Source organism: Colletes gigas, unplaced genomic scaffold (assembly GCF_013123115.1).
Source record: "Colletes gigas isolate AHSC1104 unplaced genomic scaffold, ASM1312311v1 Colletes_gigas_Sc00001, whole genome shotgun sequence".
Lineage (NCBI taxonomy): Eukaryota > Metazoa > Arthropoda > Insecta > Hymenoptera > Colletidae > Colletes > Colletes gigas.
Window position 1 is genome coordinate 3,101,475 of NW_025106630.1, and position 17,863 is coordinate 3,119,337.

Here is a 17,863-nt window from a genome sequence, read left to right on the forward strand (position 1 = left end):
CCCCGCGAACGCGAATGTTATTTAACGCGACGATCCATCGCGTGCACGATCAACTGAGTGTTCTTTTTCGAACTACACGTGTACACGAAACTAATCGAAATCGTAAAAAATGCGTTTTACTCCTCGTTCAGGAGCTGCAGTAATTTATTAGAGGTTTTTGCTTGAATTATTTTAGAATAGAAAATATTTAAAATATTTACAGACTTTAAACACTGTACTATTTTAGTAGAGATCATTTGTAACACACAATTTGGTAATTTTCTTTATTCTTAGAATTCCTATCTGTTATTCTTATGTCTACTGTACAAAATATTATAACTTATGAAAAATAAGAAACCCCTTTTGTTCTCGAATGAGGGCAGCTATCACGCTTCAATTATATCATTTAGTTACATCGTTTTAACCCTTTGCACTCGTCATTTATTAATTACATTTCATATTTTTCCATGGCGTCGCGAGTAGTATTCCGAAAAGAGTGAAAAGGTTCAATAATTCAAAAAAATCCACACACGTTACGATGGTCCAATCGCCAAGTAATAAATCCAAGCTGCTTATTTTATTCGCGCGTTAAAAATATTTATTTGAGACTTTGGAATTGGTCGGATCTTAAATGGATCACTGCGCGAAAGTGGTTCGATCGATCCTTTTTGTTAATTCGCGAAAGAACACGTCGAAAATGGTCGTCTAGACGAGAATACCCCGTTAAAGACAACTAACGTACATGTTGGGTCGTAACACACTTGGCAATATACTGGAAGAGTGACACGCGCGTCTTCGTCGTTCGTAGTCGGCACCGTGGCACTAAATCAGCCCGAGTTACGCGCCGACTAATTGTGAACCACGTCCCTCCTCTTTGCCGCCCCCGTAGAAACCAAATATAACTAAACGGAGCGAAACTAAACGACTGGGCCGATTAACGTCTCCGTTGGCTGGCTACCACCGACAGCTCACACTCGCGACCCCTATTCTCGACTACACGTCGAAGGTGGGGAAAAGCTTCCCTTTCTTTCTTTTTTTTACCACGGTAGTATACTGGCGTAGATAAATAATCTCTCGACGAGCGCAAGAGAGAAAGAAAGAGAGAATCAACAGCGTGAAACACGACTTCGTTGTTCGTCGATGACGAAAGTTAGTTTACGACTTAATAACGCTGTTCCTCACGGTTCAGCCATAACGCAAGAGTATACGATTAAGCGAAAATTATAGTCTATGAAGTAAATATTCCGAACGGTGAATTTTTATACGAGTTATCGTTTTGTTTTGGTTTACTAATCACCGGTTGAACAAACAATAATTTTATTTTTATAATCGTTCTATACGACTCGACATTTTATCTTTGTCATTGGAACAATTGATCCCTTTCGAACATAAACACAGTTTACTTTGATTTTTCATATCGTGTCGTACGAGTGCAGGCTTGCACGAGAGACTGTATGCCCCAATAAATAGTCTTCGAGTGCGATCGGTATCGGCTCTGCTCCGTCTTTTATTTGTTTATGGCGCAGAAGTACTAGAAAGCGTATCTAAAATAAAGTTGTCAATCTGGAGAATAGAATTCTCGGAATGTCTACTACAACTAATAAATCTAGAACGCGCTATCGTTCGAATAATTACGAGCGCCATTGTACATCGTGATTAATCGCCGATAACATCAAGAAAATCGAACAACAGCTCCCCGATAGTACCTGCATTTTTGCGCGATCGTTATTGCGCAATTACGAGGCGTTACTTCCGCGCAAATTGAGTTAATCAATTCAGCGTTATATCTGTCGAGGGCAATGAAAATGTTTTAAAAGAATTATATAGACCATGATAAAGCATTATCATAATCGTTTATTTACCATAAAAATATACTTAACGCGTAGGTAATAGTTTCTTTGTTTCACAAATATCAAATGTTTGTCACTATGTAAAGTCATTCTCAATGGGCTACGAAAGTTTGTAGAGTAAGGTAGTAAAAAATTCTTCGAACAACATAATTTCCATGGAGGGGTTCTAAGAGTTTCGATGACACTGTTAGTTGGCCAAAATGTTCGTCCAATGAGTTAGTAAAAATAAAGTCTCGTTTATATTTGAACGAGGCTGGTAATTCCGTGTAGCGGGCCGATTTCCCCGATAATGCTGGCCTTAAATAAACCGCGCGGAATAGTTTCTTAATCTACGATGGGCAAACAGATCGGTTACCTATTTGGTCGGCTGACCGGAGAACACGTGTAAAGAGCTACGAATGGCCATAGGAGGATAAGCTGCCAACCCTGGAGGAGGGTGGCCGGAGCGGTTTGTTTGTCAGGGCAGTCCCCGAGGAAAAGCGTACGCGCCGCCGTGATGTCGCGTTATCGTCGATGCCTCCTAGGCAAACAACATCTGAACACGGAACATGGACTCCGTGCAATTTATCACGATCCACGTAACTTGACAACTATGCTGGAGAACTCGAGAAAATGTCGTTTGGAAGTTCAAGCTAACACGCCTTGGCTCGCGAAGGAAGCTTTCTTCGGAACGATCAACGTTTAACAAAGTAGAAATCGTGAAATAAACACTTCAGACTCGTTTTTATATCGTAATTTTTATTATAGGAAATTTGACAAAAAGAAATAAATTTGAGTGACCAGTAATAGAAAATGTACCCCTTGCAAAAATTTCTCATAGAACAGCAAAATAGAAAAAGTGTATTTTAGTGGATCATATTCTTATTTCTCAGATATGAAAAAAACACAATTCTTAATAATAGTGAGATGGTTGATGAACAGTTTCGAAAGTAGTTTGAAACCATCGCGAGTGAAACGAATCGAGTTCGACGTCCATCTCGCATCCTATTTTTGAAAATAGGACGCGATCGGTATTACTGATTTCAGAGATTCCTTTCGAAAGATTTCGAAATATGGCTGGGAATATTTCGAGTTCCGAGAAACGCTGAAAATATTGGAATCGGTGGAGGAAAAGTTCGTGTTTACTTTCCCAGTTCGTGGACACGGTTTCATCTTCGAGTTCCTAAAATAATAAACTACAGCACGGTAAATACTAAGCGGTCTTCGACGCAATTGCTTCGTTTAGCTTCTGTTCTTCGCGTACGATCGTAAATATCCCGGTGATCCTGTGAATATCGGATAACCGGGGAATCACGTTATTGACGAACGACATAATGTTTCGGTGGCTACTAAAAATGTATCGTTCGTTGCTTGTTTGATAAAACCGGCGAACGCTGCTCGAACTTCCTCGTTCCGACGCGTGTGTATTATTTCAAGATTAGAGTTAATCTTATAATCTACATCCTGATCCGACACACGCTATTTAAGCGACCTACTCAACCAGTGAAATTTATAGACCGCCATTTCTCACGTTTCAATATCTTGCTCCACGCCGCGCTAAGGCGATCCTCTCCGCGTAAGGCTCTTTTCTCCGCGAAACTCCATCATTTTGTAGAGAAACGCATACAAATATTGAAATCCATGACTGACCGAAAAAATATGAAAATTAATGGAGAAAAACGCTTAACCCTCTGATCGCCAGACCAAATCCCTGAAACTATCCACGAAACAGAAACTTTGTTTTTAGACAATTGTCTTATTCTAGATTTATTTTCTTCGACATCCAATTTTGAGAATTTTTTTATTTCGTAAATAAAACGACATTCTCAAGTTACTTTTGATGAAATTTTTAAACGCTATCTGTGCAAGAAATCGTTAAAATCGTCTAGAAATAATCGTTTAGAGCGTGTATGGCACTCGAAGACAAAGGGCTGCTGTTATGAAGCTTTCCTATTTTGTACGATATAACCTCGAATGTAGTTCCCACGAGATCCCCTGCAGAGTTCTCAGAGGCTTAAGATGTCGTATCGTTTGACGGTCGTAGTGTTCGCTACTACGGATTCGTGGCAGAGTTACACGATACGAGAAAGCGGAAGATCCTTGAAAGGCGGAATATGGCCAAGAACAAACCCACCCTTCCCTGTCAAACATTCGACACCCACGGTGGTCAGCGGCCCGAAGATATTTCACGTTCCTCGTTTACCAAGAAGATCGTTTATCGATCCTCGATTCTTGCGAATTCCACCATACGGTCACACGAGCATTTACACCCTTCGAATATCGACCTCAAACGATTGGTATTTCTTCAGATCATAAATTAAATTTCAGCGCTCTTTTAAATCGCAAAGCTGAAAAATATCTTAATTTATTTTCCACTTGGAAAGAATTCGTGATAGATCGTACGAAGCGTTCGAACGCTAAACTATTCAAATGGTCCCAGCTTTACTGCGCGATAGAAAATTTCACTAACCTTCGGGATAATAAATATTTATCGGTCCCGCTGGATCCTAACGTCCCGAGGACCGAGTCTATCGCGCACGAAAGAGATTCATAATCGATCCCCGCCGATATCCTTCGCAAACGAAAAGACAAAACTCTCACCCAGGTATCCGGTGGATTTTTCCCATAGCCTTCGACCGGGTCGTGGCCGTTTCTCGGGGTCGAAATTTTTCGTCGCCCCGTTTCCGGGAAGGAGAAAACTGGAGGCTGGAGAGTCCGTGACGCCGCTGCGCCCTGTTTCGCGGCGAGGTGTCCCGTTGCAGGGGTTCGCACGTGTTTTCACACGGAAAAAGAATCGCCGTTTCGGCCGGGGAACGCGGGACGAAAAGGTGGAGAAGAAATAAAGAAAGGGGAGAGGCAAGGGATGGTAACTAGAGGGCCGACGAGACAGGTTGTAACTCACAAATTTATTACTTTACCCCGCGAGCTTCGAGTTATTTTATGCCAAAGACAAACCGACCGCGTCCAAACCGAGGGGGAGACGACGAAACGAATATCTCAGCTGCTTCGTCGCGTTTTTACGCCCGCGGGATATATTAGTGGACCGCTAATCCGCACGGATTTTACGGGGCGGCTGTGCATGCGACGTCGACGACGAAGAAGACGACTCACGGCCGAGGCGAACGCCTCTTTTTTCGGTCGTCGACGCATAACTCCGCCATTTGTTGCTAAACGTTTTCGAAATTCGCTCCTACGTACAGTGGAGCCTCGATTCGTCGGGATCGAGACTGTCCGGATGATCGAGACCTCGAGGGAGAAGCTTAAAATCCACTTCGTATACAAAATAACGAATTCCACATTTATATTTAAAATTATCCAGCTACCCTCGCGGTACATTTTATTAGAAAATTGTAAGAGTTTTATCTGGGAAATTGGGCCACTGGAAAAACCATTCGTTAGTGATTTTGTTAAATGTCTTTCGACTTGGACTTAGACCAGGATTACTTCTGTTTCTATTCTACTCTTTTCCAAAATTACTAATGTTCGATTCGTATAGATCGAGTTATTTCCGGAGATTCCATACGTTTTTGCATAAATTTCTATATTAACGTGGCGGATAAAAAGATATGCACCGCAAAAAAAGGTTTTATGTTTCACCATACCGAGTCGATAATTGACAAGCAATGAGAAGGTAATGCTCGAGCATGAATAAAATGACACGTGGTGTAAAAATTGTGGGTGTTTAGTGGACCGTATCGTGATGTAACACAACAATGAAGAGGGTTATACAAGGGTCGTTGAAATGTTCCTTTCGTGCAGCTGTGAGGTCCTTCGAAAGTCGCACGAAATTAGTCATTCGTAGAAAATTCTTGCACTTGTCCCCGAGCAAGACCTTTATGAATACTATGAATTCATAATAAAAAATTTTGCTGATCAAATATGAATTTTACCAATGACTAAAACAAATTTTTAAGAAAAATAAGAAAAGGCTTGGTGAAATTTTTCGGCGAAAAAAAAAATTTCAAATCGTTCTGGAAAAATTATTTTTGACTACAGGGGTTAATTACAGTCGTATTTGGTGAATAGACATACCCTCGAATTCCTACCCACTTTCTAGAAAAAATTCGAGAAGGTGTGAAATTTTTCGACAAAATTAAAAAATTTCAAAGCGTTCTAAAAAAATTATTTTTGACTACAGGGGTCAATTACAGTCATATTTGGTGAATAGACATACCCTCGAATTCCTACCCACTTTCTAGAAAAAAATTCGAGAAGGTGTGAAATTTTTCGACAAAATTAAAAAATTTCAAATCATTCTAAAAAAATTATTTTTGATTGCAGGGGTCAATTATAATCATTTTTTGTCAATAGACATACCCCCGAAATCCTAACCATTTTCGAGAAAAAAATTCCTTACTGAAAGTATAAATTCAGGCCAGAATGTCTCTCTACATGAGTATCTTTAAAACGTCATAACTTTTGAACAGATTGAAGGATTTTAATTTTTCAAAATGCAAATGACGCGTATTTTAGTGAAGAATATATAGAAATTCTAACAATATTGAAAAAGTTGTTCCTTGACCCCGTACAAGTGAGAGAAACCCCATAAAAGTGGTCCAATTTTTAAATAACCATAACTCTTACAATAGTGAATATATTTAAATGAAACTTTTTTCTTAAATAGAGCTCATGGGTGCCTATAAAAAAGTATTAGACAACTTTTCTATAGGGCGTCAAACAATATTAAAAATGAAAAACGAATTTCCAATAAAAATCGACAGGGGGTAGGTGTCTTTTTTCGTCGAAAAAAAAAATTTCAAATCGTTCTGGAAAATTTATTTTCGGTTGCGGGGGTGAATTATAATCATTTTTGGTGAATAGGTATACCCTCGAATTCCTACCCACTTTCTAGAAAAAAAATTGGAGAAATTTTTCGACCAAATAAAAAAATTTCAAATCGTTTTAAAAAAATTAGTTTTGGCTATACGGGTCAATTACAATCATTTTTTATGAATAGACATACCCTCAAATTCCTAACCATTTTCGAGAAAAAAATTCTTTACCTAAAATATAATGTGTTGTCAGAAATGTTTCTGTAATTTCATTTTCCGTCCCAATTCCTCTTGGGCCGAAAAATATACATTGAATGTAAGGTCTTCTCGTATACTTCGTCTGTGATTATATTTCTCGTTTTTATCATTTTATATGTAGGTATATTTCAATTATCCGGTATTGTCCCAATCTTGAGTATGCCGGATAATTGAAATGTTACTGTATACTGTTGGATTTTATGTAATTTTTCTTACGCGTATAAGTACTTCTATTTTTAGTACATTCCCCTGAAGAGACTCTTCGATGAATATCCAGTTATTAAATTTTCAAGCATTTTCCTTGTTACATTACTCTTTTCGATTCTGTGTTCACTGACAGTCTCGCCATTTTGTCGGTTGAACCATTTAGTTCCGAATATTACCTATTATTTCTAGCATCAGAAGTATCCTAAATTGCAAATACAATAAATGATGACTCAAAGAGAATCCGGACTCAATAATTATAACAAGTATACCTACTACAATGCATGCTTTCAGAGAAATATGTATTCCAGTTAACAGCCAACATGTTTTGTTCTATTTTATATTATTCTTCGTTGGAAGTAGCCCCTGTAAGACACGATCATCCGCGAAGAATATAATTCTGATCGAGATAAAGTTCAGATTTACTACTATCCAAATAATTATGTACTGTTAGAAGCAAAGTAGAGAATGACTGCTTTGTTTTCCCTAGCCTTCGCGAGTACCGTTTAACGTCCACCGTTGTTCAAACGATTAGATGAATGTGTTAGGAAAGAAAATATTACCGTAATAATAAATCTCACCGGCGGGAAATGTCTGTCCTCGCCAAATATCTCTTGATCGATGTCGCGGATATTGGTACAGGCTTTATTACCGCGCGAGTAAAATTTCCGGGTAATGAAAGCAGGACCGAAATAACGCTCCATCGATAATTTTATATCGGAGATTACAGAGTGCAGTGGCGCGGATTATAATCCCACGGGTTTTACAACCTTGATAGATTGAATTCGTCAGGATTTCAATTTGTCGAAGAGTTTGAAAAAGGACCCCTTCTCGTGTTCAGACTGTCTGAGACATCGCATTTCCTTCCACTCGATTCCATGTCAGCCATTTTACAAGGTTTACAGACAGTTACGAGAATATTTTACTATCAAGAAACTATATACTCGAGCACTATTGATAAGCAATAAGAATAAACTTGTTAGACTCAAGTTCTAAAAGTAATATTGCTACTAGGAGACACAAGTATCATTATATATGCAATATTTGAAGCGAATCTGATAATATTTGTGGAAGAATATGTCCTGAAACAGGATCAAACAGGATTAAACAAAAAATTGACTACCAAAAATTAGTTAATAATGACAGTACTAGTTGCTGGTATTGCAAATCTAGTTTTTTAACATCCTATATATTGGATTTTCGTTTTCCATTATTTCTCAGCAGTTCTTCAGTAATATTATCAATATTCTTGCCATCTTTCTGCAAAAATAAGACACTGTAATACGAGTGTCTCGTTTGTGGGTTCCCTCGAGCTTGTATAGTCCGGTCCACAATATAGCGAGGTCGTAAACTAAACTCTTGAGGGTTGGGACCGACTACTGCTGCAACACTTAGGGCCGTACATGTCCGTAACTGCACTATCTTTTTTCATTTTCTACATGCATATATTATAAGCAGGTAAATTAAGATATTAAAGACTTGAGTAAGACCTTCAGCTGTTACGATACCTTTAAAGATGGCGACACTAGATAAAACATTTCTTTTTACAGCCCTGACTATGGTCTAAGGCCCTTAGCTACTCGTATTTCTGTCAATTCACTTGTTTCGGAAGCTGAAACGTGTAAATTTTGGCACCTACTCGAGTTTACGACCTCGCTATATCGTGGCCCGGACTATACCTACAGTTTATTTACACCCACTAGAATTCCTGAGCATCGATACGGTAATTTATACTACCCCGCCTCTCGCGTGACATCCAAGTGTTTCCCCAAGACATTGACCGCACGCATTTCCTGTATCCGGGCCTCCCCGGGTCAGGACACGCCTGGTGAAACCCAAAGTGCGTCACGTAGTGGGCGACTGCTTCATCGAAGCGATTCTCCAGTGACGGACGAGCGCAGCCGTGCTGCCGATAATTGCTAAACCGTCCCAAACCCCCGACGAGGAAAAACGTCGGGGGTTGAAGTACGACGGCTCGTCGAGGGCACCTGTGAGCTCAGGCTGCTCACGATCACCGGGAGTCGCAGTCTGCTGCTCGGTCTCCGCTCCTAATCTCGTAATCCTTGGCTTCCTTAGGAAGTCGTTTATTAGTCAACCATGCTGGGCGATACGCGTCACTGGGACAACGACCAAGACGAGTATACTTCGCGCGGATGCCCCAAAGTCTGGCTCCGTTTATAAATATTCGGAAACGCTCGATCGATGATATTTTTGGTCCGAGCCCTGTCAAAAGGGAATCTCTTCTTCCAGAGCAACGGGTGCTCGATCATCGTACCAACGAACCTCACCAACGTTTACAGAGAAAATATTTCAAATCCCTCGCAATTCGAACAAAAGAATATTTAACCTTAAAATAAAATACTGTTTCAAAGATATTTTTCAACGAATAAAACGTTTTATTTTTGGAAGTGCTTGCGATCTAAAATTATTTGTTTGCTATTTACGGATTAAAACAGTATTTTACCTGTGACGACGAAGGTCACATTGATAAGATAACATTGTGGTAAACTTTTCCTTAAAAACAATTCATAATTTTGATTTTTAAGAAGCAGTTAGCAATTAGTTTGTGTGGCTACATATTTCCATATTTAATACCTTGCTATATAATGTCAAGTCTCACAATTATGAGGCTGCTCACTTGTCATCAAGTCTCATAAATTGAAATCAATATATTTTTATATTCACGAGGTATTCGTAAAACAAATCTACTTTTTTCGTGACCGTTCCTTGTATGCATAAATTTAAACGAAAATAGTATGTCAAGGGGTTAAGAGAAGGTTTATATGTTATTGAAGAGGGATGACAATTTTTCGTTTACTCGTTGGGGGAAGTTGACGTCGATATGCAAGTGTCAAGGCAAATAGCGCGTTTGTTTAGCAATTCCACGGATAGGTTTCGGTAGCGCTCGTCGAGCAATTTGTTTAGTTTCAACTTGACAGAAGGGCGAGCACATGGAACCGATAAGTAATCTGAGACGCAGTGTATCTTTCTAGTTTAACACGCGTGTCACAACCGTTTCGGGAAAATCTGCGGATAGAATGTCCTACGAGTTTTTCGGGCGGCTTGGCGCTACCTAGGAATCCCCCTGCGGTCACTATAACAATTAATTAGGGTATAACCGGGTGTCCCCGTGTCTTCGAAACACGACAAATGTCCACGACGATGTTAGGCTGTTTTTACGACCGCCTTTACGACACATTTTTCTCCTTTATCGTTATTTAAAGTTACAAATTTATTTTACCCTATTCTGAACACTAAACAGGTAGCGGAATAATCGTACAAAAATGATTACAAATCGAAATTTCGAAGTATCATTTTCGTTTGCAATCTGTTCTTAAGATTTTTGAAACACCTGGGCTCGAATGTGAAAAGATAATCGTAAAAAGATAATTATTTCGTTCAGAAATCGGTAGTTATAGACTGCGAGCGCAAACATGGTAGACGTTTGTAGCAAGACCATTAACTTATTCGCGTCTTATCGAGGTTCGTCCAATAATGAAGGTAACCAATCACACAGTATGTATATCTTCACTACCTATGGTCACTGCACAACTCATTCCCCTCTCCAATTTTGCTCGTTGCTAAGTGACCATCCCTTCCACTTTCCGGGTTTGCAATGCCCGAGGCTCCCGTGCAATAATTGAAGTTGCAATAATCGAGATTCTACCGTACTATTAATTTCAAAACACATATGACACTCTGCGTTCATTTGGTTAACGCGTTGACTGTCGGATCAAAGAGTTCTATGGGGTTAACCTATTGTTTGCAGACAATTGGAATCTACTTAATCTAGCGTTCCTCGTAGCACCTATTTCTATTTTTGTAAGTTCATCAAAGTTCACGAGTACCATCCAGATCTACATATGGGCCGTTTATTTTGAAACTGGTGTAAGTCCATTTTCTCTTGTTTCGAGAAAATTAATGGCTAACATATCTGTTAATTAAAAAATTTAGGCAAATTATATGAAGTCTGACAATGTTTCTACTGTTTTATCAATATGTAATTTGGTTATATAAATTTGTTTTAGACGTATTTTACTAAACTGATGTATATTTACGGGCTGCAAATGGACTTACACCACTTTCAAAATTAGACAGTTGTAAAAGTCGTTTAATTTCAATTTTGAAAAATCAAATATCACTTAAAATATACTTCATATTGATCCAATTTTGTTTTCAAATAATGACACGACACAAAATAGAAGTAGTATTTTTAATTTTAGACGCTAATTACATTGTTAAAATTACAAGATATTGATAGTATTTACTTATGCTCTGCATGTGGCAGTGTTTCGAAATATGCATGATGCACCGGAGGTATATAAGGTAATAACTGCTTGATGTCTTTATATTTTTCATAAGTTATAGGCCTGGCATCATGGTACAAAGACGCCAGGGCGATTTTTTCAAATTTTAGCGGTCTTAAATGACGTGTAGGTAATAAATTTATAGTTTTAAATTCTTTGTCCTTCATCGATGTTTTATATAAAATAGTGTATGGTGCACTTTTGAGAAATCTCATCCAACATATTTGCAACCAATTTACCTGTTCTTCATTAGTGTTTTTTCTTATCTGTTTTTTAATCGCATTTTGAAGATTTTTTATTGAAACCAAATTGACTCGTTTCATTTCATGTAAAATGCATTTATCATGTTTTCTACATTGTGTTATTACATCATAATAACCATCGGCAACCATCTGCTAAGCCACCTACACCTGTCAATTGGACTTACACCACTTTCATAATCGATGATTATGCAATTTCATTTACCAACCAATTTTAAATTGTACAAAACATGGGAATTTTTTAAGAAATTAAACACGGACTAGTTATACATGAAAAATTTACATTAAATTAAGCATGAACCACTTTCAAAATAAACGGTCCATATATTTTTTAATTACTCACATTATATGGCTTGAATGTTGATAGTTTCCAATCGCCTGGAAACAAAAGAGCTTGCAGAACATTTCACGGATTTTAAATAAAATTCTTTCTCTTATGAAAAAATATGAAAACGTCGCTTCGGGTTGGAAAGAACCTGCTATATTTTGAAACACTTCTAAAATTACACCTCGAGGGGTAGCAAACTTTCGCGACGGTAGCATGGTTTCCTTTCGTTCGGGAGCCCCGGTTCTCACACATCGGCACGCACAGAAATTTCCTCGACGGAACGACCCTCGACACCGACCCAGCCCACTTCAATCGAAACCCACTGAGTACACAAACCTCGTTCCTGAGGTAGACGGGCTCCTACCTTGCCACGGCAGCTGAGATAATGGGAAGGAAATCAGTTCATTTCTATGTTGATCCTACGGGCTTGGTTCCTGTCGCGCTTAGAAGACCGCCACGATTGCCTCGGTGATCGAGAAAATCGAGCCGGAAAATCGACTTGATGGCTCGGCTCATCGAGCAACTTAACTAGCTCCGGCTAGTCTATAATATTCCTACTACGCGTGGAAAAAGGTACGCCATTAGAAAATTGCCAATTTATCCAAACATCTTCAACGCTTTTCAAAAATTTTAACCCCTTGAAATTCCATTCATTTACTTAGTTTTTTAAAATTCGCTTTTGAGAATGTATGCCCAAGAGTTCGTACTCCCAAACATTGGAGTTTGTTGTTCGAATCAAACAAGAATTTTGATAATAAATTTTAATAAATGCTTCGCGTCGAGCAACTGTGTATTCCATTACGATGAGTTTTAACTTTGATTCGTCACTGAATGCAAACGTCACGTGACTCGAAGAATGACAAATGTGGCGACCATGACGATTCCAATTGCTCAGCGCGCGTTAGGATTTATATGGCGAAAAATCGAGGCTGAAAGGACCCCGATGCATCTTATTCCGATGGTGCAGTGATCCGAAAGATCGCGCGTCTAAATGCCAATGAGTCTGTGGCCTAGAAGAGTTTCACTGCGGCGTCCCTGGGGAAGACCTAGCGGCTAGCCGAGCAATTTGTCAACACCATTAGACGAAGGCACCAAGGGTTGACTTTGGCGCATCTGCCAGACTCGATCGCAGAGACCGCGCTATAATAAAGGGGTAGTTAATGACTACGGAGGGGGGCAGGATCGAAAAGCCAGAGCAGCCCGTATGCCACCCTGTTGACAAAATATTGGGATATTGGCGTTGGTCGAAAGGGATAACAGATTTTCCGAAGGGTTCCCTTTTCCTCGAAATCGAAGCCGGATTTCGACGCTGGACAAACCGTGCTAATAACACCTTGCACTGATAGGGCATGTAAGCTTATTAAAAATTTCTCGACATATTTGTTCCTTGCGTTTCTTAAAGGAAAAATCGTTGGTAATCGAACACCCCTGGCCCTCTAAAATCAGTGACTCGATATCGTTTATTAATCACGCACGAGAGTCAACGAGTTTCTACTTTTCTGAAAGTAAATGAAGATTATTCCGGAGGATCGTCTTACAGTCGTTAAACAGAACATCCGGGTAGCTGGCGTCGGTCGACGCAAATCCCAATTCACTTAACCGATCAACGCGGCCCGGCGCACCGAATTCGAGTCGAATTAATCGGATGAGCCCAGGCACGAGGAGGTGGGTGGTGGTACGATCGGGCGAACGCGTAACGGAGAAAAGTCCGCGATTTTCGTAAAGAGCGGAACCGAAGTACCTGCGGCGTGGAAGTGGGAGCTACTGGCTCCGGGACTGAAACTGAAACGGGGATAGGTGGGATGCCATTGGAATAAGATCGGGTTTAGCCGCAGTGTCGGGTTCGAGCCCCGGATAAGTCTGCCTTATCCCGATAAGCCGGTGAGTTAATGAATCACAAAACAGGTGGTGGCGCCACTGAGAGATCGTCTTCGTCCTCGACTTCGCTGTACGTGCAGCTGAATTCTTCCACGGTCGATGAAATAAACGACTCTCTCTTTATTCGTTTTCTTTTGCCGCGTAGCACCGACGACTGATACCGGAATTTGGCTTCAATGTTTGTTCACGCACTGTTTGTCTCGTTCTTTATCTCGGGCCCGACGCATCGCTCGTCCCGTTAACGGTGTGTTTTACTCTTAAATGACAAAATCGGGTCGCGACGGACTAATGGTGCCACGGGAGACGATAAGCGCCAAACTTCCACTGGAATTTTCTGTTTCGTCGATTCCGTCGTTTAAATATTTTTATTTATCGTGCTTGTTGATATTTAGTGGCGCGGTAGAGATACTGATAGTGTTTAATACCTTGTAATCGTACGAAAGTACGTTTAAATAATTTGCAATGTCTATTAATCGACGTTTCATTACGGAGAAAAGGATATTGCAGTACAAATTCTGAATTTTCTCACGCGTTTAAGAAACTCTTACTATCAAGATAACTAAGATAGGTGAGCTAGCTCGTGAAATACTATTTTTTAAACATCGTACCCTTACACCTTTCCATGCAGAATACTCCAAAGAATTGATACGCAAAAGAGAAATATGCAAAATTGACAATAATATTTTACCAATAAGTATTCGTATTACTATATTATCGTTCAGGTCACATTTAAAGCAAAAATCTGTCACTTTCGTTGCACTTAACACAGAATTAGTTTGCTCGGTTAATATTTAAAATCATTAATCGTCGATTTCTCCGAGAAGAATATTTCAACAGCCGCTCAATTAAACGAGAAGAAAATGCGCTGATACGGTCAGCCGAACGAGAGATCCGCTCGATTTATCGAATAGTTTTAATCCGTTTTCGGCGGTAGCTAATTCTCCGATCGCATTAACACGGAACGGGTCCGAAATTTTATTCGTCATGTCGTATCAGAGCTGGAATAACACGATGGGCGCGGTGCTTATCAAAGCTATTCGTACTAATGTTTTATCTGTACACGGCTGGCACCTGACAAGCACCGACGTACTATGTTGCTTCATCGCACGAAAATGTTCACTGATATTGCAACAAAAATGTCATGCAACGTTTATATCGAGCACCGTTAATTTAGTTCAAAATACATCGGCGTCGAACGAATCGAGAATTTGATTTTCGACGCCCTATTAATTCGAATCGAAATTGAAATTTATTGTATCCTTCGGACATATTCAGGCTTGGAAAATTCATAAGATCTTAACGAAGTAGAAAATAACGCAGCTGAAGTTTCTCGAATTCTATTCTAATACTGTATCTATTTTTTATTATCGTGTTACGGTCAAGATTCTGAAATTTTATAGTAGTCGAGAAGGAATATGCAAACAATGGCAAGCGCTTGGAACAAAGCAGAATAGTATCAATTCCGCTTGGCGGGCGTCATGGTTGCTGCGTCAAACGATACGAGATTTTCTGAAAAGATGAACGATAACGCGAACGACGCAGTGCACGATTTGGGAACAGGAATGCGACGTGTATTTGTCGCTGGAATGAACGAAATCGATGATATCGCAAATAACAAAACCAGATGAATTGACAAGCTCGTACAAGCGATTATCGCGATACCGTGGATACGCGACGAAGGAGAAAGCAACGAGCCTCCTATCGACTCTCGATTGAGACACAAAAGAAAGCAATTATACTTGTGTCACCTTTCTTGACACTCGACTTAATCCCAGTTGTCGAATGCTTAGGTTCTTTTCACTGATTTCCATGTTAAACGAAAGCGTGGTTACGTTTCGACGCTTCGTGTCACAGAATACGAGCGCTTACATCGTTTTAAAATTATTTGTTAATAGCACTGGTTGCTGATAGTAAGAAAATTAATTAACATACTGCTAAAATGTAGTTTGAAAATATTTGGCAACATAGGTATCCGAGGTTAAAGACTACTTATATTTTCATATTCGTTAATTCAATTTTAACTACAGTTACGATTGAATTATATTATAAATTAAAATATTTCCGTTTATGGGAATAAATTATGTTTATGGCGATAAAAATTTATAATCGTGTTTGGACTGAAAATGAACGTTAAAAATATACATTTGTTGTTCTTTCTTTACTCGTGTCGTATAGAATGCGTTATGTAAAGGTAGAGAAATTTATTTGGAAATAATGAACAGTTTGACAGTTAGGGGATTAATGTACGACTAAACCAATGTTTAAACCGAAAGCTGTGTAGTCCTTTTCAGAGTTACAAAGTAAAATACTTCTAAAGCACGAAGTATAATAAGGCATATATACTTCAGTGAGAGTATACGTTAGTTAAAATAAACATTCGTCAGAAAGTAGTCTTCGAGGATCGGTCGAGACCTAACATAGCAACCAAAATTTGATACAGTGAAATAAATATTGTTCTGCAATTTCCCATTATAAATCAGAGAATCATCGACGAACTTCCATTTCTTATTTATATTTGTATGAACCCTGGTAGTAAAAAACTCATTCAATTTTTCTCACAGTATAATTTTGAAAACTCTCAAACTGTATACAATATTGCACATTGGACTTCGTTTGTAGCCAAATAATTATGAAGGGATGTTATTTTCTGGTTTTATAACCTTCACCAACCCGGTTTAACACGGTCACTCCAGCTTGATTCACCAATGGCTGCTGTGCACAACGTATACAGTCTGTAATGCACCAATTGCACTTGTAATTACGACCACGTAAAGAGATTTAGAGTCTCCTATGTTAGTTTTCGACGTTAGAATTCGTACGATTCTACAAGATCGAGTATCAAAGTTCGCGGATTCTATTGCTCGATATAAAAATGTATTAACCCTCTATTGCACGAGTAGTTATCTTTCGAAAAACAAATTATTGCGTCTGTAACAAAAGATTGTGATTGAACCCAGTAAAATGTTCTTCTCGAGCTTGTAGGAACGAATTAATATTCGACGCAAACAATAATTGTGATCTAGTAAACCGTACACCTTTGCGGGGATTGTTTTCATGAGGCTCCCGATCGGTTATGCAATAGAGGGTTAAGGATCAAGTAGGAGGGTCGAACGACCCTCGGTGTTGTGACCGACTCACCACGTTTTAGTTTCTCCAGAGGTTCGTGAAGCAGCTGGTAACTGGAGTTGTGTAACATGGACGCGTCGTGGTGCGGGTTTCCGTAAAGATTGAGATTTTGCATCGGCGCCTGAATGTGTTCGCCCTGGTGTCCGGCCATGGACCCCGTGGCAGACGTGTGCTGATGATGCTGGACCGATAGACCGGTTGTCGATCCCGTAACGAGATCCTGAAGGCACAAATCCGCGTTGCCACCACCGCCTCCGCCCCCGGCAAGTTCGAGGCTCCCCCCGCCCCCGCCGCCCCGCTCCATACTATAGAACAACGCGACGCAGGATCAACCACCGGCCCGCGGCAGGCCAAATTACGCGCGAGATCTCGTCGAACGAGACGTCCTTTCGACTCTTCGTTTCACGGTCGCATCCGCCTGTCGCACACCTGATCGCGAACCTAGTCCTTCCCTCGTTAAACGGTGCTCCTCCACTGGCGATGGCCGTCGGCTGGAGTTCCTTCGTCACCGTCGACGAACGGGCATTCGCTTCCTCGCGTCGGAAACTCAACGATCCCGGTTCCTACGTTTCGTCGATCTCGTTTGGCTAACGACACTGGTGATAACGTCTTCGTCATAGGTTCGGTCGGCCAAAATCTCGTCAGAGTCGAAGCCCGATGATGCGACGCGTACCGTCGCTACGCGTTGGCCAGCGATCGACGCGCGGCGTCCTGCGACTCTTCGTAACGCGCTCCGTTTCGTGACGGGGAAGCCGGTGGATCGCGAAGACTGTTTCCATGGATCGGTCTCGATCGTGGTCGCGACTTTACCGCGAATCCGGCTGTACCGTCGAAGGATCCCGCGAGACACACGCGTGCTCCAACGCTTCGTTACAAGCTACTGATAAACAATCAGGTAACTGCGGATCGACGACGACTGACG

At 40.3% G+C, this 17,863-nt stretch overlaps 1 protein-coding gene across 1 annotated transcript in view; it reads right to left on the reverse strand.

Annotated features, from left to right (window-relative positions):
- Positions 1–17,245, reverse strand: part of LOC122395483 (pituitary homeobox x) — a 42,964-nt gene extending 25,719 nt beyond the window's left edge. The window contains exon 1 of the mRNA XM_043393108.1: positions 16,954–17,245. Within this exon, the coding sequence (XP_043249043.1) occupies positions 16,954–17,245 (292 nt within the window). The remainder of the gene's footprint in view (positions 1–16,953) is intronic.
- Between the last annotated feature and the right edge of the window lie 618 nt (positions 17,246–17,863).